Genomic DNA, 26607 nt, shown 5'->3' with positions numbered 1-26607 from the left:
CGGTGCTAGATTATGACGTCTAAAATAAACATAAAAAGCTTGTTAACGCTCAAATACAACAAATTAACATAACAAAAAGCGTGTGTTATGGTAGCGAACATACACAAATTTGGCTGGTATCAAGTTATGACACCGAAAGTAAAGAAAATAATAACTTTATCTACACCCATATATAACAAATTAACAAATTTAAAACAAAAGTAAACTACAATGAACAAAAAAAACCATGTGTTTTAGTTGTGAATTAATGCGAATTCATCGGAATCGACAAAAAAAAACTACGAAAAACTATAAAAAAATTTGCACGTTACGGCTGCGAATTGACGCAAAATCGACGATGTATGCGCTAAATTATAAAAATAAATAAATCGCGCATTGTGAGGCAAACCGAGAAAAATGTGGTCTGTATTGGGTTATGTAACCGAAAGTAAAGCAAAAAAAAATTCGTTCACACCAAATAATTAACATATTTAAATAAAAAAAAGTGCAGCAAACAAAAAAAAATACATATGTGTTGTGTCCATGAACTGACACGAATTCATTCAAAATCGACGAACATAAAAAAACTGACGGTGAACAAAAAAGAAAACGCATGTTGTTGTTGTTGCTGTTGCTGCGAGTTGACGCGAATTCTGACAGTATCGTCAATAACAACAACAAAAACTTGCGCTTTGCTGTGGGGAACCAACATGTATTTGGTTGGTATCTACGACGTCGGCATTAAATCATAGTTAAAGAACTCGATCGTTATCAACGGTACCGACTTTAAATCGTAAGTCGCAAAGAATCTAACATTAAAAAAGGAAAAAAAAACAAAGAAAAAAAATGAAGTAGCCAAAAGGGGTTGTTGCAACATAGACCAATCAAGATCCAACTACACCAAACCCTAATTGTTATATATGACTCGTGTTTTACCCTGCGTGTTGCGCCGGGACAGGTGGGTAAAAAACGGACGGTGATAAACCCAGTTGTTGTCAGACCCATGCATTGAGGCGATGAGTCAACACGAATTTGGATATTATCGGTTACACTCGTTACGGTATATACACTGTTAACCTGAGCATTAAAACCCAAAAAAAATATCGTCAGAGTAGCATAAAAAAGATTAACATGCAAACAAATAAACTATTTGATGTTTATTTTGAAATCCATGCGCCGCCGGTTCCGGTCATTGAGGCGGTAACTCGACTCGAGTTCGGTCGGTTTCGTTTACTTTTGTTATGCTACTGAAGCAAAAGAAGCGGAAAAAATATATAAACCGAGGTTGACCAAGTGGCAGGGGGCGTCGGTTTATAAACTCGGGCGTGTGTGAATTCTGGAGCGCTGTCGGTCCTGGGCGTTGAAGTTGTGAGTCTACGGAAATTCGGTTGGATTTCGTTATGTTTGTTACGGTATTGGAAATAAAAAACAAAATGACAACGACCAATACGGTGCCGCCAAGTGGCCCAATCACCACTTAGCGGCACCAAACTTGTTATTTATTATATATAACTAGGGTTTTACCCGGCGCGTTGAGTCGGGCAAGTTGGTAAAACCAAAAGGTTGTCGGCCCACGACGTTGAGGCGATAAGTTGACGTTAATTCAATCGGTTTCGGTGTCGTGTGTTATGATATTGTAACTAAAAATTAAAAATAAAACAAAAAAAATATGAAAATTGAGATGGGTGGTGTTGGTCGGTAAAACCTGGACGTTGGGAAGACCCGAGCGTTGTTGATCTCGGGCATTGAGACGATGATGTACACAATAAAACTAAACAACATTGGCATTTGGTTGGTTTTCATACGTGCGTTATGTTACTGGATATAGAACAAAATGCGGCGATTCTACATGAATTCGGTTGGTTTCTGTCACGTTCGTCAGGACACCGGAACTAAAAAAACAAAATTGACATTCGGTTAGTTTTTGTTTCGTTACCAGAGCGAAAATATGGACAATATAAAATTGAGGTACACGAATATGGTGGTGTCTGTCAGTAAATTCGGGCGTTTGTAAAACATGAGCGTTGTTGATCCCGGACGTTATGGCGATGAGCTTAAGCGGAATCAACCTGTTTTCATCACGTTTGTTGCGTTACCGGAAGTCAATCAAACAAAAAAACCATAAAACTGACGTCTGGTCAACTTCCGTTATTTCGTTACGATACTAGAACTAAAACAAAAAAACAATAAAAAAAATAAAAAAGAAACTGAAACAAAAAAAAAAACACAAAATTCAAAATGCAAGTGATAAGTATGGTCCCTCCAATTGGCTCAATCAGGGCTTAACGACACCGAAGTTATCAATTGTTATATATATAATAAAACGACCTTTATTTAATCGGTAAAAGCCAGACTTTTCGGTTCCTCACGTTGTGGCGGTGAGTTGTCACAAATTCAATTGGTTTCGGATATGTTCGATACGGAAGTGAAACTAAAACATAATGATCGGTTTCGGTTATATTCGATACAGTACCAAAACTAAAACATAAAAAAATTAATATGGACAATGGTTGGCCGTCACATGGCCCAATCGGTGCCTTTGCGGCACCAAAACTTATATATAATAATAACTAGCAAGTTACCCACGCGTTGCGCGGGAAAATCGGTCGATAAAACCCAGACATAGTATTGACTACGTTCGTAGCAGTACCGGAACTAAAACAAAAACAATTGTTCGGTTACTCGTTATGGTACCAGAACTAAAACAACAAATCATATATATAAAAGCTGAGGTGAACCAATGGGGTGACGTCAGTCGATAAAACGTGGGTGTTTATCAAACCCGAGCGTTGACTGTCCCGAGTGTTGAGTCAGTGAGTCTGTGCAAATTCGGTCTGTTTCTGTCATACTCATTATGGTACCAGAACTACACCAAAACAAAACAAAAAAATAGAAAAGGAAAAAACATAACAAAACGGTTCCCGATGAAAGGCTTGCGTTACGATACCGTAAGTTTTTCGGTTTATTTACCATTTATTTTTTGTGAATTTAATGGATGGTTCTGGAAATACATTATACGGAACGGATATGAACATACAGATACAAGATACAAGATACAAGATATAAAATGCAAATATTAACTCTTAAAAGTACATAAGCCTTTTTTATAATCAAATGTTGAAATTAAGACTTCAAATTTATACACATTTAACCCTTTAAGGAGCGTTGGTAAAACCCAAACATTATGAGTCCCGCCTTTAAGGCGGTAAGTGGACACGAATGCGGTCAGTTTTGGTAATGTGCGTTATGGCATTAGAACTAAAATACAATTTAAAAACTGAGGTGTACCATGAGGTTGTGTCGGTCATTAAAGCTCGAGCTTTGGTAAAATCCAAGCGTTGAGGCGATGAGTCTACACAATTTTGGTCAATGTCCGTCACGTACGTTACGATACCGGAACTAAAAAAACAAAAAAAAAACATAAATAACACAATTAAAAAAATGAAACAATGACTCGAACCAGGGTTCCAAACCAACACAAACACATTTCCTTACCAGCTTAACCACCCAGTCAACACCAATGCATTTATCTCCTTTCAAAAACATTAATAAATATATAAAAACAAAAAGTACCCACTTGTGGAAATTTCTCTTTTACTCTATAATAATAATAATAGTAATAATAATAATAATAATAATAATAATAATTTGGGTGCTATTGTTGTCTATATATAACAAGTGGCGTACGCGAAGCTATGGCGACTCGTGAAGCAGGCGAAGAGCCTTGTTAGTATTCCACTACTTTATTTGTTGAAGTAGTATTGTAAAAATCGCTAGGCGCTAGTCGGGCGCCGAGGTTAGGACTAATGATTAATCGGGATTAAATGGATCGAACTTTAATGTATAATTTTCAATTTTGTATATACACGCACACATTTTTATATGTAATTTTCAGTTTTGTACATACACAAACACATATTGGCTGGAATCTCACTGAAAACCGCTGATTTTTGCGGGAATTTCGCCGGAAACCGTTATTTTGGCCAGAATCTGCATGAAACAAGTGATTTTGCCGGATTTGACCCGTATTTGACCACTGACCGATTAACCAAAATTAATCAGTGAAGTGAGGACTAAGGATTATTCGGGGATTAATCGACGCCTAGTCGGGATTTTTGCAACACTAGTTGAAGTGGATTTGTTTATATTAGTTTATATTCTTGTATTAGTTCTATTATAATTCGGTGCAACTATGAACTATTTATCTTGTTACTGAAAAGTGAAAACAGAATCCATACATTATCTCAGATTTATTACATACCACATAAGTTCTATCATACAATAGTAGTAGGCTAGTAGCATACATACAGTAAATCGCCTTAAAACACAACTAGATGAAGACTGTCATATATTCTCATACGGCCTCTTCATCATATAAACAATTATTCTTTCTTTCCGATCCCATGAGACATGTTATAGATACCGCGTCCCTGTAAAGGTATATTAACGAGAAATAAACCAGTTTATGTGTTATGTTGAAGTTGATTTGATAATGAAACACAAGAGTACACTCACAATAAGATACAGTGAAGATCCTGCCAACGCAATTGGAATCGCAACCGAGGTAATTTTGTCCATTGGACCTTTTAGATACGTTGGTTTTTTAACGCTTTGAAACAGTTTTTGCTTCTCGATCAACTTCTCTCTTGGCCTAAAAGGTGGTTCCTCTACAACCATCCTATGAAGGGAAGAAAATACCTATTCACATAATAATAAATATTCCGTAAATAATCCATGATTGATCAACTATTTATAGGAGTACGATACAAAGATACAAATAATAACAAAATAAACATAACCGACCATATCTTATAATAATCATGACCATGATAATTATATAAAAATTAATAAACCATAGCTACTAGTCTAATCGAAGCGTTTTTATGGGGGAACTAAATCTTTATATATACAACTAAAAAACTGAGATCACTATATAAAATAAAACATTAAAACTTCTAAACTAATACTGTATATATGTTTATTGTTATAACGTTAATCATTAAAAAAAATAGTTTACATAACTCGTTAGACTAATGGGCTTATTTTGGGCTCGTATAAGGCACTATGATCCTTAGGACCGGCTCTGAAGCATCAGTCACAATACAACATTTAAAGATACAAGTCTGTAAGATCAACAAGCAATAGAAGTCAAAGAAAATTAATGAAAGGAAGTCTTACAATACGTGAGTATGGAGAAGTAGAAGATGAAAAAACCAATGAGCAAAACCACAGTGGAGGCTAGAGACGATGATTCGAGAATGGAGGAGAAACAATATATAAAATAATTTGGTGGGCCTTTTGGTTGTACTTCTAGAATTATGTAGAGATGTAATTGGATGAAAAAAAAAAACATATATATATTTTCTAAAAGAGTTAAAAACCGGTTTGGTTAAAAAAAATTCCTAATTTATCATCAAAATTATGATTTTTCGTGTGAATTATAAGTTCATCATGTAAAGAAAAATAATATTCTTTCAAGAAGGGAAAAGTATATTATAAGTATGTAGTAAACAATTAGATAAGAGATACATTTAAAAGTTTTAAACAATATAAATATAACATGATGTTTATTTGATCGCACAATATCATCCGTGTATGCACTTAACTAATGACTTAATACCTTTTCTCTCCTCTATCCTCCAATTTATCATCCATGTCCGTGCATTGCATTGAGTTTTGTCTAATGAGGTAACATAACGAAACAAATATTTGATTCGAATCCTTTAAAATAAGGTTTAACTTAAGTGAATAACTGAGATTGTGTTAAAAGGACACCTAAGATAATACTTAATTTGAATTAGTTGTATAACTTACACATATACATAAAAAAAGTATACATGCGTATTTATAACACTAAGATTTTATATTAGTTTATTCTATAATTATGAATTGTTTATAAAAGTTTATTTGACTAAATAAACGAAGAGAATGCTATATTTTGATATAATTCCCAGTAACTATATCTTGGTTTTATTCGTTAAAACAAACTGTTCTGAATAACTCATTTTCTTATTTAATACGTACAAAATATAAAATAAAAAAATTTATTGTTTTAAATATAAATAGAAATAGAAATAGAATTTGAAAAATAGCACCCATGTCTTTTTTTTTTCATCTATAAGGCCATGTGTACTGAGCGAAGGTTGAGGGTGATTTGGGACGAGGAAGGGCGCAAACACCGATTTTTGGGCGATTTGGGGCGGGGGCGAGGTAAACTTGTCGCCAGCAAAGTTGAATAATAATATTATTATATAAATATTACCGTTAGCAATTGAAGGTAATAAATAAAAGTTGGACTCACTTGTCTGTGGACGGAGGAGAATGCAGCGGCGGTGATAGCAGTCACGGTGGCGCCGGCGAGTTTTCGAGTTCGCAGGTTACGGACGAGGGGTTTGATGTGCAAAAGGGTTTTTGACACAGGAGAACATTAATCTAATAAAGATATTATGAAAAAGGCCCCGTGACAATACAAATGTGACACTAGTGTGGTAAAATTACTACATGTTTGGTAATTATTATAATTTATACAAATGTGACACTAGCTTTAGAAACCCGTGTATTACACGATGAACTTACAATTGAAATGGTAATTATTTCTTTTTGTATTTTTTTTAATTTTAATGCATTTTTATTTAATTATTTAAATAAATTGGTTTTATTTAATTAGTTTAGTTATAAAAAGAAAATAATAAAAAAACACACTGTGGGTCAAACTTGTAGCCCCTACACCATTACACCCAAAAACAAATTTTCACTCCATGCTGACTGGACGTCACGTGTCACAATTCGCCCCCAATTGCAGCCCCTCCACTGCAGCCTAAGATGTATAAATGATAGTTTATAGTGTTATACTATATTATTAGAGACTTAGACCCTACTCATATCGGCCCATAGACTTGAGCCCAATATCTTCTCTGGGTTTTAGCTCCTCACATTGAGGGCCTTTCTTAAGGAGTTTTCCTTATAATTCTATATACTCAAAGCTCTCTCTTCCTCACTCTGGCACATACATTGGAAATCTGGAAAATGTTATATATATATATATAGATACACATGACTTTTATGATCATGATATCAAAAACGACTTTTGAGAGGGTAGACTCCAAGACTTAAGCCTTTGGACCCTTTCTTACGAGCCTTTTGTTGTGTTTACAGTTTCATTACAAGACACAAAAGACGAAGTGTAACTAGCATCGTTTAAAACTTTAAATACAATAACGATTTACAGTGTACGAAAATGAGTTGAAATTACATTGTTTAATGTTATACTTGTAAAAGTAATATTTTATTTGATGCAACTCTCATATTATGTCATCAATGTCGTATCAGGTATAAGGTTTGATTTTAGACATCACAAGCATTTGATTAAAAAGCCCGCAGTGTTTACAAAATCTAAAATTTAAACACGTGAAGGAACACAAAAAATGCACCGAAGATGAAATTAGTAAAACGATAATCTCATATAGTCGTCACTTGTTAGGATTCTTTATATTAAAGTAAACATCATGGGTTCGATACTTCGATAAATCATTTCAATAATGTATGAAAGACATGTTCACTTCCCATTTTTTTAATACACCACATGTCTATTTTAAAAAACAAAATTCTTAAAGCGGGTGAGAATTTGCACTACTTTCTAACAATGTTATCAAAATTTAAACATATATCCCGTTAAAGTAATTGTTTCTAGTAGATTCAGAACTATACATTTTTTACACTAAAAATGAAGAAGTTGTACGTTGTTTTTATTAAGTTTGTTAATAAATTCCACTTACAAGAACATTTTTAACACAAATTAAACACCTCTAAACAATGACGGATTTAGAAATTTTACTATGTGGAGCAAATAAAAGGTCGATAAAAATAAACATTAAAATATGTAAACAACAAACTTTAATACACAGATTTATAAAAAATACATATTCCAATAGTCTTATACATGATTTAATATTTTAGAAACAGTCGATAACAATTCTCTCAAGTGCTTTTTTATGCACAACAAATTTATCCGATTTATTTCAACTATTAAACTTTCTTTTGAAATTACAAGTGGGATATATTTGGAAAGATTGTGTTTTTCATTTCATGAACATTTACATAAAACTCACCGTACAAATAAATGTTAGTCTATTGAATAAAAACAAGACAATAAATAGTTAATAATGATTTTGTAACTTAAATATGAAATGCATGATGTAAATCAAGCCAAAACATTTTACATAGACTTTTTGATTTAAAAAAAAAGGCTTTTAGTTGGCTTGAAGGAAAGAATGAAGCACTTACTGTGAGAAAACCAAACAACGCATTAAAAATTTTTATCTACTTTTGGTTAAATTTGGATCAAATTTTTAAGAGTTAATGGCCATTTTCGTCCCTATGGTTTGCGACTTTCGTCACTTCAGTCCAAAGTTTGAAATTTTGTTAATATCGTCCTCACAATTTTAAACATTGGCCAATTACGTCCCACCGTCTAACGGCATCCAACTATGCCGTTAGTTTAAGGGTAGTTTGTCTTTTTATATGAGGGTATAATTGTCATTTTCACTTATTTAATAAAATACATTTAATAAATAAAACTTAATATATATATATATATATATATATATATATATATATAAAAGAATACTCTCTCAATCGGTTGTCCGGCACCACCAACCCATGACCACCACAACCACCTCCTGTGACCACCAAAACCACCGCCTATGACGCCTATGACCACCACAACCTATCAGCCCCACCGCGTGTTACCACCACCCCAAATAGCTCAGATTTCGTAACATAATTTCCCAAAACTCATCGCCAGCGACTGCTCCTGCTCGTTTTTTTCGTTGGTTTCCGCTCGTTTTCCGGCAAAATCCCAAATCCCGGCCACCGGAATCTTGGTATTGAAGAACGAAGTGGAGGGTTCTAATAATATTACTTCTATGGTTTTCGATAACCGATTAAGGAACAGTGGAAGAACAGGTGGGTCAAGTTGTCATGAGGAAGAACAGGTGGGTCAAGTTGTTGTCGTCGCTAATTGTACCAAGACAGTGGAATTGGGGGTGGCGGTAAATTGAGGGTTAACCCAGTATTGATTTAGGGGAGATGGAAAATGGGATGGCTGGTGGTTTATTGTAAAATTGAGGTTTGGGATGTGGGGGTGGTCAGGTGGGTGTGGTGGTGGGTTGGGATGATGGTGGTGGTGATGGTGGGTTGGTGGAAGGAGGAAGATGAGTCGGAGAAGAAAGAGAAAAAGAAATATGTTTTTTGACTTATTTATTAAAATATTTAGAAAATATGATAGACGAAAATACCCTTTAAACTAACGGCATAGTTGGATGCCGTTAGACGGTGGGACGTAATTGGCCAATGTTTAAAATTGTGAGGACGAAATTAACAAAATTTCAAACTTTTGACTGAAGTGGCGAAAGTCGCAAACTACAGAGACGAAAATAGTCATTAACTCAATTTTAAAAGAAAATACATTCACAAAATTAGTTAAAATTATTTTGCTCTTCAAGTCAGTCAATTTACCAATGCCTCTAAAGTTGATTCTAAATCTACACCATTTGTTCACAATAAGACCACGGTACCACATGAGTACTCGGTTTCAAACACCTTAAGAATTCACAATTTTTTTGTAAGGTCAATATAATAAAAACCGAAAAAGGGCAACTAGTAAGTTACAAGAGCCTATACAAACAAAGAGACAACAAAAACAAGAAGAAACAAGCATAGTTGGTTGCTAATTATACGTATATTCTTTATAAAACGTAGAAAACAATAGTTGAAAGCAACAGTTTAATTCGTGTGTGTGTGTGTATGTGTGTGTGTGTGTATATAGATATATATTTAGAGAGGAAGGTTAAAATAAAAAGTCTCAAATATCTAGAAAGTGGAGGAAAAGATCTTGACCATTGGATTAAGACTAACACATAAGGGTAATCTTGTCCAGTTTATAAATTATTAAATAAGGTATTTATTTGAGTTGTTAATAAGATTGCTATTTTGGAAATTCAATTTCTTAAAAAAGGTGTCTCACGAAGAAAAGGTGTCTCAATCCATGTTTTATATTTATATACTGATCAAGTAAGCGAGAATTTGTAATGATAAGTAAGCGAAAATTTGTAATTGTGTTATGCTTATTATTTATTTATCCGATCAGTTTGAATATGAATTAATAATAATTTTGAAACTTTGAATACAAACTGTTGTTTATTATTTTTGTATTTGTGTGGTGAATCTATCAAGATGCCACTACTCATTCCGCCACTGTTGTTTAATTTTTTAAATATGTATTCCATGGTGTGCTATTCGAACAAGCAAAACATAGTTATTATTAGACGTATTATGTTTCTGTTATTGTTGTAGGTTATTATTTTAAAATTGAATTTTGAATGTGTTATTGCTCATCATATTGTGTTATTATTCATCCCATTATGTTATTGCGGTATTTTCCAACAATCAATATTGCCGAATATTTGCAGATTTCGTCTTCGAACCCCAACCATGGTTGGCGGTGCTACCAATCACAGGGATATCAATTGGCTCTGCCGGTGTCCGTCCACCGTTTCGCGCGATTGCGATTTGATTATTGTTTTTATTATTAATCCACCACTCTTGTAGTTCCAGTTTAATTATATATCGTTGGCGTCCACCGCTCCGCCGTAGTTGTCACTGTCCACTCACAATAGCAGCCTCGGTTGGGTTTAATAATTGTGATTGATATAAACCAAGTAGTCACTGGTGTTCGAGATGATGTTTTTTTGTGAATGTTTGCCACTTTTTTAGAGAACAATATGATAGATTTATGTTTATTTTTGTGGTGAATTTGGTTGGTTTATTTGTGAGAGTTTTCTTTATTTTGGAAACACAGAAACATTCTATAAGTAAGTAATTTCATTGTATAAGAGTTTTTCTATGTGGTAATCATATTTCGTGTTATATGGTTTTCGTGATTACATATCGAGTTTTTTTAAAGCTTCTATAAATAGACTACACGTTCTAAGCAAATTGAGCAACGTGTTTCGTTTAATCTTCTTTGTAGTTTGAAATTTAGTTAGTGTGTTTTAATTATTGGTGTGTTTTTGTATTGATGTTATGTCAAGAACAATATATTGGTGTTTATTATTGTTGTGTTTTTGTTATTGGTGTTATGTAAAAAAATAAAATATAACACAGTGATCATCATTAACGAATGAATAAAAAATGAAATATCACACACTGATCGGTAAGAACGAATCAACAAAAGTGTTGATATTTTGGAATGTATGCACAAAATAACACAACAAATCAATAAAAAAATATATTTAGAATTTTAGATTTTATCTATCCTAAAAAATCGCAATTATTAATTATATATTAATAGTTTCCATATATAATATAACACATTAGACGATTATGCCCTTAGAATGTTATAACACATGCATTAAAATATAACACACCCACAAAAAACCAACTTTCAATCTTAACCATTAGATCACCAAATTCAATGCACCAGATTTCCTTTTACACTTTTTAGACACACTTCACTTTTTAGTATAACCCCTCCTTTATTTAAATGCTCATTTAAATTAATGTCTCCAAAGTTTTTTTGTTTTCCTTTTATTATTCGTTGTTGTTATTTTTACAAAATAAGAAGAAAACAAAATGTGACCGTAGGATCTGAAATATGTAGAGGACCCAAGGTGGAATGATAGGTCAATTCTAAGAAAGAAAGTTGGGTTGGCCAATAAAGAACGAAAGTCTTTGTGACAAATTTGCCAAAGAAGGCGAGTCATTCTATTCTATAACTATTAAAGCATTTAGTTACTAGAAAATATCAAAATAAAAACATACAAACTAGATACAACATAAATATTTGACTAGTCAACGAATAACACAGAACTTCGATTCCATACCATGGTAACATGGTTTCATGGCGGTAAAGAGACAGGCTTAAAATCAATCTTAACGTATCACTTGCTATATTATATTTTAACAAATCTTGTCAAATCATTTTAAAGTTTTATTATTTAAAGTAACATAAAATATTAAACCTTCATATTCTAAATTACATTTTCATACCCAAAGAGTAAAACAAAGCCGCCTCGCACTCTATTAAGTATTAACCGGTAGATGTCACATTCTTAGGTTTTCTTAAATATCTTTCTAAAAAACATCACACGTCTTCAAAACTGTCTTAGACATTATATGACATTAGCTTCATCAATGTGTATGTATTCATTGAATAGTCAACATTTGTGTCGTGTGCCAACGGATGTATGAAACGTTTGCATTTATGCGGCAGGAATAGACTCAATCTACCCATATCGGCCTTTCTTTGTCTAAAGTGTAAAGAACGGGTAGCCATAGCCTCAACAATTTGGTTGAAAATTATATTGATAATTCGGTTAAACTTGCCCCTATATATTTGTGTGTGTGTTAACCAAAAATATAAATTTAATTTAAGAAGAATGGAGCTAATGTATATGGATTATGGATACATCATACATCCTTTATAATCTAGTAGACTTAGGTTTTAAAACCTTTTGACAAGAGGTACTTTTCATGTCACATTTCGAACATGAGGTGAAGAGGTAGGTCCCAGCAGAGCCCAGTTGGACCCGCAAGACTCACCTCAAAGAGGGACGTCTGCGCAGTTGAACCCGCAAGACTCACCTTCAACAGGGACGTCTGCGCAAAGGATAAACTCGCAACCCCTTGAAGAGGGACGTCTGCGCAGAAACCAACTGGGCCCGCAGGACCCACCATGCTCAGAGACGTGACGTCCTTACGCGCAGTACGCAAGCTGTTCCCGCAGGAAAAGCCTCCCAATGGTTAAGTACTCCGCCTGTTCCCGCAGCTGCGGATACAAGCCATCAGGGAAGGCTACCTGCGCAGCAAGGCTACACGCACAAGGCACTTAACTCTTAAATAATTCAGTAGTCACCTGAAGAGGAGATGAGCAAGCCGGGAACACTCCCGCACAAAGCCGGGAACACTCCCGCACAAATAAGCCAGTCCGTACGATACTGGAGGATCTTTTGTACTGTACCTGACGAGGTATGGACAAAAGATCTGACCAAAGATACGACAGCTCACTAACAACAGTATGACGAGCAGCACGCTCTTGTACTGTATGTCACTATTAGCCGCTGCCTACTCACCAACCTGTCGGAGGACGTGCACAGCCTGCAGTTGGTGGAACAGGAATAGTACACAGCCGGCATGGTCACTATCAGCCGCTGCCTACCCACCAACCACCAGCATGGCATGTGCGTAGCCCACAGTTGGCAGAACAGGAACACTATTCAGCCGGCTGTACCTGCTTGGAAACCTACCTTCGGCTATAAATACTCCAACACCTTGGATCGGTATCATCATCTTGTATCTTCTCATATCTCATATCTTGATATATTACCTGATATCTGCTCTAGTCATTCTCTTAATATACAATTATTCAAGAGCAATCTAGTCTGATTCTCACGCCGGAGGGTGGTCACAAGGAGGTACCCCCCCCCCTTCTTAGTGACGAGCTCACGGTGTCTGTTTTGCAGGTCATCAGAAGAACCATCTTTGCCGGACCTAACCCCTCGTGGGAAACATCTATTTAACCCCCAGATTGTCCATAATCTGCCCGGGGTCCATTAGTGTTTCTTCATTGGCGCCATCCGTGCATAAAAAGCTAGAACTTATTCTTTTTCAGTTTTTTCAAAACTTCTGGAAAGATGGTTAACGTTACTCCGGTCCCCAGGCCAGGGAGTAACCAAGAAACCCCGGTAACCACAACCCCAGCTACTGGGGGGAACACCGGAGAATACACACGTTTTACGAACACTACCCCGGTTACCCAAGCCGGGGCAAGTGCAGTAAATTTTACAAACACTACCCCGGTCACTCGAGCCGGGCCAAGTGCAGTAAACAATCATCCCCTGGGATTCATTGATACCCAGGCGGAAAGACGACAGACGAGGTTCCCCCACCAAACACTTGATCAAGTTAAAGCGTGGGCGGAAGCACGTCAAAAGGAATTCCAAGCTGAGTTGGATGAACGCTTACGTTCACTCCAACAGGCTGACGAATTCGGAAGCAATCAACAGCTCAACATGAGCAATGAGTGCGAGTACTTGGACGATGATTCGGAGGAATCCGACACCGACGCAAACCCTCGCCATAGGGCGAAAGGGAAGCGTAAGGAAACGGACTTCCAACCGAGAAGGAATTTTGGAGAAACTTTCAAACCAAAAAACGCGGGTAGAAACCCACGTGACTTCTCCAAAGCTTTTAGACCAACTGTTGCAAATGCGGGAACGCCCAAGTTTGCAAGGGACATTGCGGAAGCAATCGCCCCGAAGAGTGCCAAGCAGATGCCCAACATCGGCACTTATGATGGTATATCCGACCCAGACGATCATTTGAACAGATTCATAGCGGGGGCAACCGTCAGCAACTGGACGGAACCCACGTGGTGTTATATGTTCCAGATGACGCTGGTTGGAGCAGCCAGAGCATGGTTCGACCGTTTACCGGTCCACCACATCTACGATTGGACAGACTTCCAACAGAAGTTCAGCCAACACTTCAGTCAACAAAGGAAGTACACTGAAGAACAATGGACAATCCTCAACTGCATCCGAGAGGAAGATGAGTCTTTACTAGACTTCATCACGCGCTTCAATTCAAAGAAGCTAAGTCTGGGCAGTATTAGCGAAGATCTTGTTCGCGCTGCTTTCATCCAGGGCGCGAAGGACCCAGAGCTCATCCGCACCTTAACGGGTAAAGATGGCATGCCATCCACATGGGATGCCATCATGACAGCAGCTAAACGATTCGCGAAAACGGAAAGGCAACTGGGTAGAGATCTTCCCCAAAGCACAAACCTCTACACCCAGAAAACAAGAGAAAACAATGTCCTTACCGCTCGACTAAACAAAAAGAGGAAGCTAGGCATTTGGCAGTCAAGGGTAAACTTTGACACCTCATCCGGCTCGCACCCTCGGTTAGGCGGAAAGGATAACATGCAGTCGTCGAACCGGAACTCTAGATGGACGCCACTCACCAAAAGCGTCACCGAGATATTCGACACCGAGAGGCTCCCATGGCCAAAGGCTCCAATAATCCGAGAGCGTCACAACACTGATCAGAGCAAATTCTGTGACTTCCACAGGACAAGAGGCCACAACACCGAGGAATGCGTAGACTTGAAAGACATCGTCGAAGCATTTGTCAGAGATGGGACGCTCACGCACCTCGTGGTGTAATGAACGCTGAGCAGGCTAATACGTGTAGAACCCCAGTTGGGGAAAACACGAATATAACTGCAGCTTCAATGTCGGAGACTACATACTGCGTAAACAACGAGATTCCGAACCAAGTGCATATCGGCTCGAAAGGCTCGATGACACTCCCAAGAACATGGAAGGGAGCTCAATTACACAGTCTGCATGTAGATCAATTCCAAACTTGTAAAAGAAAAGGCCCAGAGCCACTTCTAATGGAAATGATTCTCCTTATCACATTGACGCTGATGATCTTACATTTATACTTGTAAACTTTCCACACTGATATGCCGGTCTTCACCGCATACATAAGTGGGGAAGTAGGTCGTTGCGTGTGGAAGGCGGCAAAACCCGCATAAACACAAAAAACGGCCAACCTTCACGCAGGTCGGTTATAGGTAAAGTTGGGTCATCCCACTAAATGAAAGTGCCGGTCCTACCCGCACAAATCATGATAGAGGAAACCCAACTAACCTATTGACAACCGCGCGTCGAACGGTTAATTTATTCAAAACACTGATATGCCGGTTTTCACCGCATAAATAGGTGTGAAGTCGTTGCGTGTGGAAGGCGGCAAAACCCGCATAAACACAAAAAACGGCCAACCTTCACGCAGGTCAGTTATAGGTAAAGTTGGGTCATCCTACTAAATGAAAGTGCCGGTCCTACCCGCACAAATCATGATAGAGGAAACCGAACTAACCTATTGACAACCGCGCGTCGAACGGTTAATTTATTCAAAACGCCGATGCCGGTTTTCACCGCATGTGTAAAGAAATCGTTGCGTGTGGACGGCGGCAAAACCCGCGTAAACACAATAAACGAAAAACCTTCACGCAGGTCAGTTATAGGTAAAGTTTGGTGATTCCACTAAATGAAAGTACCGGTCCTAATCGCACAAATCATGAGGAAACCGAACTAACCTATTGACAACTGCGCGTCGAACGGTTAACTTATTCTAAACACTTAGAAAACATCTTCAAGGAAAAAATGAGGAAAACCTCCACGCAGGTCAGATATAGGTAAAGTTTAGCCATCCTACTAAGTGCAAGTGACGATCTTACCCGCACAATCACGAAAGAGGAAGCAAAACTTTAACCTATTATCTACTACGTTGATAGGTTAACTTATTTAAAGTACTTATGAAATTGCTAAGTTAAACTAAAGCATGCACAAGAAAATCATATATTGTTTATGCGGCAAAACAAGTGCCAAATTAGACTATAATATGCATGAGCAAGTCGTATAACCTTTATAAAGCAAGAGTGACGGTCCTACCCGCACAAAAGATTTACATTACATAAAAATTCAAGTATTACAAGAATGGCCGGGTATCTACCCGCCTACAAGAGTGTAAATCTATACAAAAACAAACCTATCCTAACAGTGGGAAGGGATCTAAGGGTTCAAACTTCAGGACCACCCCCTCCAAACCCACTTGTACCCGCACCATCAGTTGGCTGTGGCAGTTCAAGGAAGGTCTTGAGAATGGTTAACCCATCATCAGCAGCAGCAACTTCGTTCAACTTCTCCACCACTGGATGCGGGAAGGCAGCATACTGGTTCACTGCTTGGTCATAAGCAGCTTCAGTATCTACATCATATAAAGGGAAGTTGGAAGGCGGGATGCCCTTCTCAACGAACCCTAGACCAAGCAGGAAGCCAGCCTTTTCCCCATCCTCATGAGAAGTGTTGAGGGCTGCGCTCATGGCATCGTCATATGATGTGTCCGTGAAGACTCGATGCACAACCTACAAGAAAAAATACAAGTATCAAAACCTTTTCTATGTACAAAGAAAAGCGTAAAGACATTGTGAAGCTAAGATTACCTGCGACAACGCTTCTCTTAGAAGCCATTCCTTGGTAACCAGAGCATCCTGGAGGGCAGCTTGAGCTTGATTACGGGCGCGTTCGGCTTCACTTTTGTTAAGGTTGGCAAGCAACACTTCTTTAGCCGCAGCCTCTTCGACGCCCTTTAGCTTCCGCTCAGTGTGGTCAAGCACGCCCCTCTGGTCCAAGATCTCTTGGAGCTTCTTGGCGTCTTCCATAGCCAAGGCATCATGAGCCTGCTGGAGCCTCTTTAATTTGGCTTTAAGCTCCTCATTCTCGATGCGTAGAGGCTTAGCAACAGCTTCAGCCCTGGTGGCCCTCTCAGTTGCGTTCCGAGCGGTTTCCTTAGCTAACCGAAGCTGTTCGTTAACAGCTTGGGCAGCCTTGGAACGGGCCTCGAGACGGGCCAGAACTTCAACTTCAAGGGCCTTAAAGGCCTTCTCCTTCTCCGCAGCAACGGCGGAGAGCCTCCTGTTCTCCTCCCAGACAGCCCGCGCTTGAGCTACTTCTTGGATACGAGCTGCTTTTAACTTGTCGTTTTCACGACAAAGCAGCTCGACGCGCGGCTGCATCCGGGCTAGGAGAATCCGGAGCTCATTTGTCAACCTACCCTCCTGGTAGCTTGACATTGCCTCCCCCAGCGCCCCCCTTGGGGCGGCGTGGCGCGCCCATTCGATGCATTCTACAGGCGTCCGAAGGGTTGTTCCTCGGCGGATGTTCCATCGTGGAACATACACTTCATTGGAATCCGACACTGCAAAAGCGAAAAGCAGTTAGGAAAAGATGATAAAAAAAATATATATATAAAATAAAATAATAAAAAGGCCAAAATAACCCTACGTACCTGTAGGGTCGACAACAGGCCGATAGCCACCAAACCCATCACCTGAACCTAAGGGATATCCATCCAAAAGGTCAAGGAGACGGGAAGGAGGCAAGGATTGGCTAGACGCCCCAACCCCAAACGTACCTGAAAGACTGCCATTGTCGCAGGCGCCGGAGGTGGCATGGTGGAGGTTGCCGCGGTGGAAACCAACGGAGGTGAACTCACCGGAGGTGAACTCACAACCGTGGCCGCGGCTGCGGAAGAGCCCGCAAGATAAATCACCGCCGGCTCAGTGATGGATTCTGTGAAAATGGCACTGACGACCGGCAGGGATAATGTCACAGCTGGAACAGTTGGCTCAACGGGATGAGCAACTGAACCAGTACTGCAAGCAGGCGTAGCCGCCTGGGTCATCGCCTCGGATAGGTTGACCAAACCTACCTTCAAGGGTCCAGAGATGCTCCCTCCCGCTCCACTGTGGAATGCCGTAGCATCCACGCCTGCATAAAGAAGATATATTAGTATAATGGCGGAAAGATATGAAGTTAAAAGTAAAGGAAGTTTGTACTTACGAGTCCTCTTGAGCTTGAAGGTACGAACAGGCGGGGACGAACCCGATGGAACCGGCCTCTTTACGCCGGTCACCGTCGCGGTACTGGTCCGCCCGGAGGTGACAGCCGTCTCAACCTCCAAGGCAATGGTCTCATCACCACCAGGGTTCCCCGCCACCTCCTCGCTTTTGGTCTCCGACTCAGACCGATTTACCGGATCGGCAGTGGAGGCAACCTTCGCCTTCCCCTTCCCGCCGGCAGCCTTCTTCTTCCTCGCCAATAAAGGACCATCTGCGAATTCCTCATCAGAAGATGACAAAATTAGAGGAATTCCCGCAGAGGTTTGAGCATTGAGAGGGCGAGGGTCAAAAAGTTCTTTACCTGGCCGCCTGGCGCTCAGGATCTCTTGGCCTGGCGGGTAGACCTCCACGAACCGATCCGCCGTTTGCTCAAGGATGGGCAACTCGTTCTCATCTAGAGCACGAGTACCCATCCGAGCGGGACCATCACTCTCCCGCGGCTGCAGGAGAGACTGCAAGTCGTTTCCCTCTGTAATCAAAAAGAAAACGGTTAGAACAAAAACCTTAAATTAACGGATAATATGAAGCATACCGTAAGGGACAGAGTTCAAACCGTATTCAAGGACGATGGGAATCTGTGACGCCTCCTTCCACACCCGGCTCATCCCGAGCATCACCATCCCGGACTCCGCAAAGCGGTAAACCGAAGACTGGATCCGGGAAACCTGGGAGAACCATTCCGCCTCCTGGTAGTTGGAGGCGTGAAGGGCGGGGAGTGCTCTCCCATTCTTAAAAGTCATCGCAAGGGGGACGACGCGAGCAGAGATATAAAAAAACTCCCGCTTCCACGACCGAAGACTGCGCTCGGTAGCGCAGATCTTCAAGCCCTTGATCCGACTGACCAAGGTGTACCACCCCTGGATGCACCTCCAGGAGTAGAAGGTCATCAACCGATCAACGTGGGGCTCCGCACCCAGAATAAGGCACACCCACTCAAAGTGGCGGATCTTGGCGATCGCCATCGGGTGTACCTCCGTTAGATGCACACCGTGCCTCTCCAAGACACGGTATACAAACTTCGTCAATGGGAACCTAAGATTCCCATAAACGAAGAATGCAGCATACACCCCTATTTTGCCCTTGGGGGCATCATACACCGTCTGGTGTGGCTCCGGAAACTCAGGCTCGAACGGCTCGAGCATGAACTTCCGGACGATGTACCGATAGAGCTCGATGGGAAGAGCACACTGGCATTCGCCAGCAGTGCTCTTATCGTCCTTATTGGAAGTGGGCGACGGATTCTCGACGAACACGTCAGACTCCTCGGCAGTTGCCTCAACATCATGGAAAGAAGACATTCTGGAAGGATGAAAGGCAACGATTTCAGAGAATATTCGTCGGAAATCGCTTAAGGAGAAGATAGAAGTGAAAGTGTGGATTACAAAGGACCCTCTCCCCTTTTATATACTCATCGCAATGAATGCGATGAATTTAATGCGGAGGAGAGAGAAAAGAGCTGGTGCAATGAAACTATGACACGTGGAAAAAGCAAGCTGGCAACAGCTGTTGACGGGACGCGCGCCGTAAAATCCGCACCCACGCGCCCAAAAAATCGCGCCCACGCGCCTGAGAAAGCATCTGGAATGACCATGTACTGTCACGTCGCCATAACTTCTTGCACATCCTGACAATGTCAGAAGAAACCGTCGGACGACGTTTCAACAGTTTGGACTGTTCTTATCCTTTCACCAACTCTTCGAATTTCAAAGATTCAAAAAGATTCAAAAGTTAGCGGGACTATACCCCTTACCTTGGCAACCAAGTAACTATAAGACGGGTGCGGGTACAGTGTCAAGGCAAAACCCTTCACATACTTAGCACCCGCAGGGAATTGAAGCCAACAATACATTGGAAGTAAAGTAACTATAAGACGAGTGCGGGTGCAGTGTCAAGGCAAAACCCTTCACATACCTAGCACTTCCCAGGGAATTGAAACCAAGAATGATCTTCTGGGCCATGCTTGCGGAAACGGGAATAATATCCCCGCATAGTGGGAACGTCGAGAACTAGATTGTTTGAAGCTCCAAGATGGAATTGGTTGTTTAAACATAATTGATCACTATGTCCAAAACTACCAAAACCTCATGGAGAATCTATACAAGTGGAACTCAACGCTCCTGACTTGCGAGGAGGTTACAGACCTACCCGCATCATACCCAAAGATCAAGCAGAAAAGTCGGGAATTTCTGCGTGACATTAGGACTTCCGCGGGAAGAATCCCCATGGAAAACCTTAAAACTAAACCCTTTTCAAAACCCTTTGCTTAAGTCCAAAAGTTCACCTCACTTATTAACAATTCATGAGAAGAACATTGGACTGGGGGGACTTGAAGAGGTAGGTCCCAGCAGAGCCCAGTTGGACCCGCAAGACTCACCTCAAAGAGGGACGTCTGCGCAGTTGAACCCGCAAGACTCACCTTCAACAGGGACGTCTGCGCAAAGGATAAACTCGCAACCCCTTGAAGAGGGACGTCTGCGCAGAAACCAACTGGGCCCGCAGGACCCACCATGCTCAGAGACGTGACGTCCTTACGCGCAGTACGCAAGCTGTTCCCGCAGGAAAAGCCTCCCAATGGTTAAGTACTCCGCCTGTTCCCGCAGCTGCGGATACAAGCCATCAGGGAAGGCTACCTGCGCAGCAAGGCTACACGCACAAGGCACTTAACTCTTAAATAATTCAGTAGTCACCTGAAGAGGAGATGAGCAAGCCGGGAACACTCCCGCACAAAGCCGGGAACACTCCCGCACAAATAAGCCAGTCCGTACGATACTGGAGGATCTTTTGTACTGTACCTGACGAGGTATGGACAAAAGATCTGACCAAAGATACGACAGCTCACTAACAACAGTATGACGAGCAGCACGCTCTTGTACTGTATGTCACTATTAGCCGCTGCCTACTCACCAACCTGTCGGAGGACGTGCACAGCCTGCAGTTGGTGGAACAGGAATAGTACACAGCCGGCCTGGTCACTATCAGCCGCTGCCTACCCACCAACCACCAGCATGGCATGTGCGTAGCCCACAGTTGGCAGAACAGGAACACTATTCAGCCGGCTGTACCTGCTTGGAAACCTACCTTCGGCTATAAATACTCCAACACCTTGGAACGGTATCATCATCTTGTATCTTCTCATATCTCATATCTTGATATATTACCTGATATCTGCTCTAGTCATTCTCTTAATATACACTTATATTCAAGAGCAATCTAGTCTGATTCTCACGCCGGAGGGTGGTCACAAGGAGGTACCCCCCCCCCCCTTCTCAGTGACGAGCTCACGGTGTCTGTTTTGCAGGTCATCAGAAGAACCATCTTTGCCGGACCTAACCCCTCGTGGGAAACATCTATTTAACCCCCAGATTGTCCATAATCTGCCCGGGGTCCATTAGTGTTTCTTCATGAGGTGTAGATTATTAGCTTGTTACTTTGTTGTCGACAAGGTATGTATAACTCGTCTAATCAAATAATGTATGAAAAATCCAAATACCCAAATATATTTGGCCACGGGATAGTGTCCTATTAGAAGACACAAATAAACCACTCATGTGCCAACTATAGGGCAGGTACCCCCTTCCTCTCAACAAGTTAAAGCAGAACCAAAATGGAGTAAATATAAGAAATTTTTAACCAAAGACTTTCTAGCCTAGCGCTATTTAGTTATGTACATGATTGGTACTTTTCAATTGGTTTAAGAGTTTTACTTTCATTGTAAATTTTTTTTAAACAACTAATTTTCTTTACCTATTTTACTCTATATCAAAAGTGAAACTAAAACCCACAACCATCTAATTAAATGTTATACATATTTTGTTACAGGGATATTAGTTTAGTGCTCCCAACTTTAATAATTTGGTCGGAAACACTCACAACTTTCATTATGTTGTCCACCACTCCCAACTTTCATCTTATTTTTTTTATTACTCTCTGACTAACGGAGCACTAACTCCATTATTATTTTTTTTCTTCTTCTGATGTGTGTATGTATCAAGTCCATTTATATGAAAAATAATACAAGATTTAATGTGGTTGTCATAATTATTAATATATTATTGATTATGAAATAAACCTCTTGTATGTACACACACAATGTCGGTGAGTTGTAACAAAACCATTAACTGAAACAGACCAAAAATTGACGAAGCCAAATTGAAGTTATATGAAAAAACGGTTATTGGTTTTTTTACCCTTGGTTAACCTAATAAATTAACCAAATGGAATCATTCATGTTTTCATATAATCTTGCTTTTATACCTTCATTTCATGTATTTCATGTTTAATACCATCATTTCGTGTATTTATATCTCAATTTCATGTATTTATATTGTCATCTCATGTATTTATACATCCATTTCATGTATTCTAAGTAAAACTTTTAATTAGCCAAGTTTCGATTTGGTTTATTAAGCGAAATTAACCAAACCGAAAACCATTAAACGAACCGTATAAATTGAATCGATTAGTTAATTCGGATGAGGCTAACCAACTGAACCGTGCACACTCCTGTTTGTGTGTGTGTGTGTGTGTGTGAGAGAGAGAGAGAGAATCTTTTTTAAACAACGTTTGGAACTACTTCGAATACTTGAGTGAGACTTTTGAGACGGGTTGGGGTGTTCTTCGGGTTAGTTTTTCAAGTTTTGGATTTTCCGGGTCGGGTTATTCGGGTTTCAAAGTTTTAAATCTAGACCCGAAACCTAACTCAAATCTCTCACGGTTTCTTCGGTTTGGGTTTCTTTGGATTTGGGTTTTTTCGGGTTGGGTTAATTTTCGAGTATCCTAGGAAAAAAAACTACATTGCTAAATTTAAATGTAACATATTCTTCTTTACTCGGAATGTAAATAAACTAATAACATATCAAAAATAAACCGATAAAACGTCCTAAAAAGAGTAAAATTTAACAAAGTTCAATCTTAATAAACAAGACTGACATAATCGTCTTTAGTATACTTTGATTTGTGTATTGGATTATATTTGCTTTTAGTCATATATTGAAACACTAATAAACAATAAACAATCGATTCATAATAGGTGGAATGTGAATAGTTAATTTGGACTAAATTCTGATAGCGTCAGCGACTAAGGCTTAATATATAATACCTGATAATATATATGCTTTTAAAACTAAAAGTTTATTCGGATTGACCCGAAACATAGAATTCAGACCCCAAGAACCAACCAGAATTACTTCAGTTCGGGTTCGGTTAGCCTTTTCTTGGGTTTGAGTACATGTTTTTAGGGTTGGGTTTCGGGTAATTGTGACAACCTTAGAGATAGAATGTCAACCGTACAGCCTCATCGTTTTAACAAGTTTTGTTTATGTTTCATAGCACAAAATTTCTGATTCCGTCCAACCCCCCCCCCCCCCCCCCCTCCCATCCCACCCAACGACCAGATGTAGCCTTGTGTATATTCAACATAAAGTGTGAGGTTTCTAAAAGAGAGAAGGAAAAGAAAACATAGTAAATATGATGTTGACTAGTGTGGCTTATCTTGTCTAACTAAGAGTGATTCTGAGTATCATTTAAAATCATATAAGTAAACTTACTTTAAACGTATTAATCTGGATAGTTTTTAAAATTATATTAGTAAACTCACGTTAAATGAATATGTTTTCAACTTTACAGTCAATCCGCCTGTCACCGCCAATGGCATCCGGTTGTTGGCCATCAACCACCTACGTCCCCATTTAGTTTTTTACATATTTTTACGCAACCACATCACTAAAGAGAATTCTCCATATATTCACCACCTTTAAAGCCTGAAAAAACATTGTTAACGAAAGATCAAATATCCTAGTAGGTTCAACAATGTGCAGTTGTGCACTTGTGCACATAAGGTCACGAGCGAAATAGTGGTCCGGACCCATCATTTCTTTTTGTCGGGGTCACTCTTCGAAAATAGGTGCTAAATGAGGTTCAATATTTATATATTGTACCTTAAAAAAACAAGAACAGGGTACCATATAATTGTTGGGTCTAAGATTCTTGAACTCATGATTACAAAACTAAGATATTTGTCGTTGTCAATAGAAAACGTGTTCATGTTAACGCATTTTGTTGCTTGAAGTTATTGGTGGCTGATATAAAGATGTGAATGAGAGAAATGACCCTTTTGTAGGTATCAACATCCACATATTACATGCATATATTGATGTAGGCATGAAAAAAGGGCACGAACTACTTGACCATAAAGAGAAGATGTAAGTGACAATACATAGGGTCCTTGTGGACACGTGTTAACCTTTGTATGGACTAGTGGGTGCCAATGATCTATGTATCCAACCATTTAACAAAAATGAAATCAATAGTCTCGTTACCCAACTACTTTGAGATTTTGACGTGCACATTTGGTTAGTTTTTGTTTCGTGTTTTGTTTATGAAAACCACGTGTTTACTCTTTAACATTATATATACATACATCATGGAAAATGATATTCATCTTAGCCAAATGTCGTTTTATATCTATGAGATAATTAAATAAATAATATAAATTGTCATTAAGGTTCAGTGGCTTATCTTTTCCTACTCGAGGCCTATGTTCACCTAAATTTTAGAATAAAAAGTGATAAATTTTGAACGATGAACACTGGCTAAACGATCGAGGTGAGGGTTTCATGTCGTGAGACATAATCTACAGGTGGTGCTACACTCAGGCTTAAATCCCGGAAAGTTAGTAAAATAAATATAAAACTATTTATGTCTTAAAACCGTAGATATTCAAGATTTGTTAACTAATTATGTCTTATAATACAAAACCTAGATATTATAGATTTATCAATGGTATATTAGTTAGTCAAAAAGTAATTGAAAAGAAACCAAAAACGAGTTTCAAATTACTCAAAACCATGGGCCTAAAATTTCCATCAATACAAAACGTGAAGAGGCTCACAAGTGACAAGTCACAACATACATATGTTCCATTAATAAATGGATGTGGAAAGACTTGAGTGATAAGGTCATACCTTTCATGGTAAAAGATCTAGATGGGAACTAGACAATGGGGATTATTAGGTGGGAAGTTGTTATTTTTGGCATAAATGTCTTACTATCAAAATTAATTTCTTCATGATGCAGTTTCGACTAGCAATCAAATGGCTCAAGAACACATTGATTTCATTCAAACGATTCAAACCGAACGATTTGGTTAACAAGCTTAAAAGCTTACAAATACTTTAATTAAAAACAATCAACTGAACTAAACAAAGACCTAACAACCTATTTATAAATAAAAACAAAACATTTGGGCCGGGCCGACTAATGGACCGGATGCTCCTGCATCACTTCATATGGAGAGTGCTATTAGATCGAATACCTACAAGATCGACTCTAGCGGTAAGGGGAGTCAACACCGGAGATACTCGTTGCGGTTCGTGTGGTCTAGCACCGAAACATCGTGGCACATATATATATATGGTAGAGTTGCAAGAATGATATGGTCGATTATATTCTTATGGATGAAAATACAAATAGATACTACTTTAGAATCATTTCGAGCATGCCTAGAAAACCTACAAACCTACAATTAACAAATGAGAAATTAGAGGCGTTACAAGCAATCATGGCGGTTACGTTGTGGACAATTTGGAAATGGAGAAACAGTAGAATCTTCAACAATAATCAAAGGACGTTGACAATAGTAATTGGAGAAATCAAATCAAGTTTCTTCTTGTGGGTTGAGAATCGGGGTAAGAGATCAACGTGGGATTCATCGGCGAAGGATATATATTGGTGTAGGTTTGATTTTGTAAACTTTCCATCATAAATGTTCTTGCCCATGTTTGTCGGACTTTGTTTTTTTTTTTCCGTTTTTTGGTTTTATATAATCCTCTATTCAAAAGAAGAAACACAAAAAGACTGTGTTATCTAGTAAACAGGTTGCAAAAAAGACGGTCCTTGTCTTAGCTTGTAACTGAAGCCAATTCATGTTGAAATGAGGTTCTCACATCCCCTCTCAACTTTCCTCTACTCACTTTAGCTACCGAATAGCAGTCTTTTTCTAAAAATGGCATGGAAGTCCTCAAAAGTAAAAGAGATTAATCCACTTTCTAATATTCGAAAACAAATCACCCAAATCTTTCGTACATTGATGCAATTTATCA

The 26607-nt window shown here is 39.2% G+C and overlaps 1 protein-coding gene across 2 annotated transcripts in view; it reads right to left on the bottom strand.

Annotated features, from left to right (window-relative positions):
- Window positions 1-4294: 4294 nt before the first annotated feature.
- Window positions 4295-26607, bottom strand: part of LOC143537320 (uncharacterized) — a 239718-nt gene continuing 217405 nt past the window's right edge. Inside the window, exons 1-3 of one of the 2 annotated variants that reach the window (XM_077031111.1) lie at window positions 5158-5236; window positions 4495-4677; window positions 4295-4409 (exon numbers count right to left, since the gene is read on the bottom strand). In XM_077031111.1, coding sequence (XP_076887226.1) covers window positions 4362-4409; window positions 4495-4656 — 210 coding nt within the window. In that variant the 5' untranslated portion in view covers window positions 4657-4677; window positions 5158-5236 and the 3' untranslated portion in view covers window positions 4295-4361. Of the gene's footprint in view, window positions 4410-4494; window positions 4678-5157; window positions 5237-26607 lie in introns of those variants that run through there. The other variant, XM_077031112.1, reaches the window with a different exon arrangement.

This window comes from Bidens hawaiensis, unplaced genomic scaffold (assembly GCF_021521415.1).
Source record: "Bidens hawaiensis isolate Kalapana, Puna unplaced genomic scaffold, B.hawaiensis_p1.1 tig00011171_1, whole genome shotgun sequence".
NCBI classification, from domain to species: domain Eukaryota; kingdom Viridiplantae; phylum Streptophyta; class Magnoliopsida; order Asterales; family Asteraceae; genus Bidens; species Bidens hawaiensis.
The sequence above is the reverse complement of the archived record's forward strand: the minus strand, read 5'-3'. Positions and strand labels throughout refer to the sequence as shown.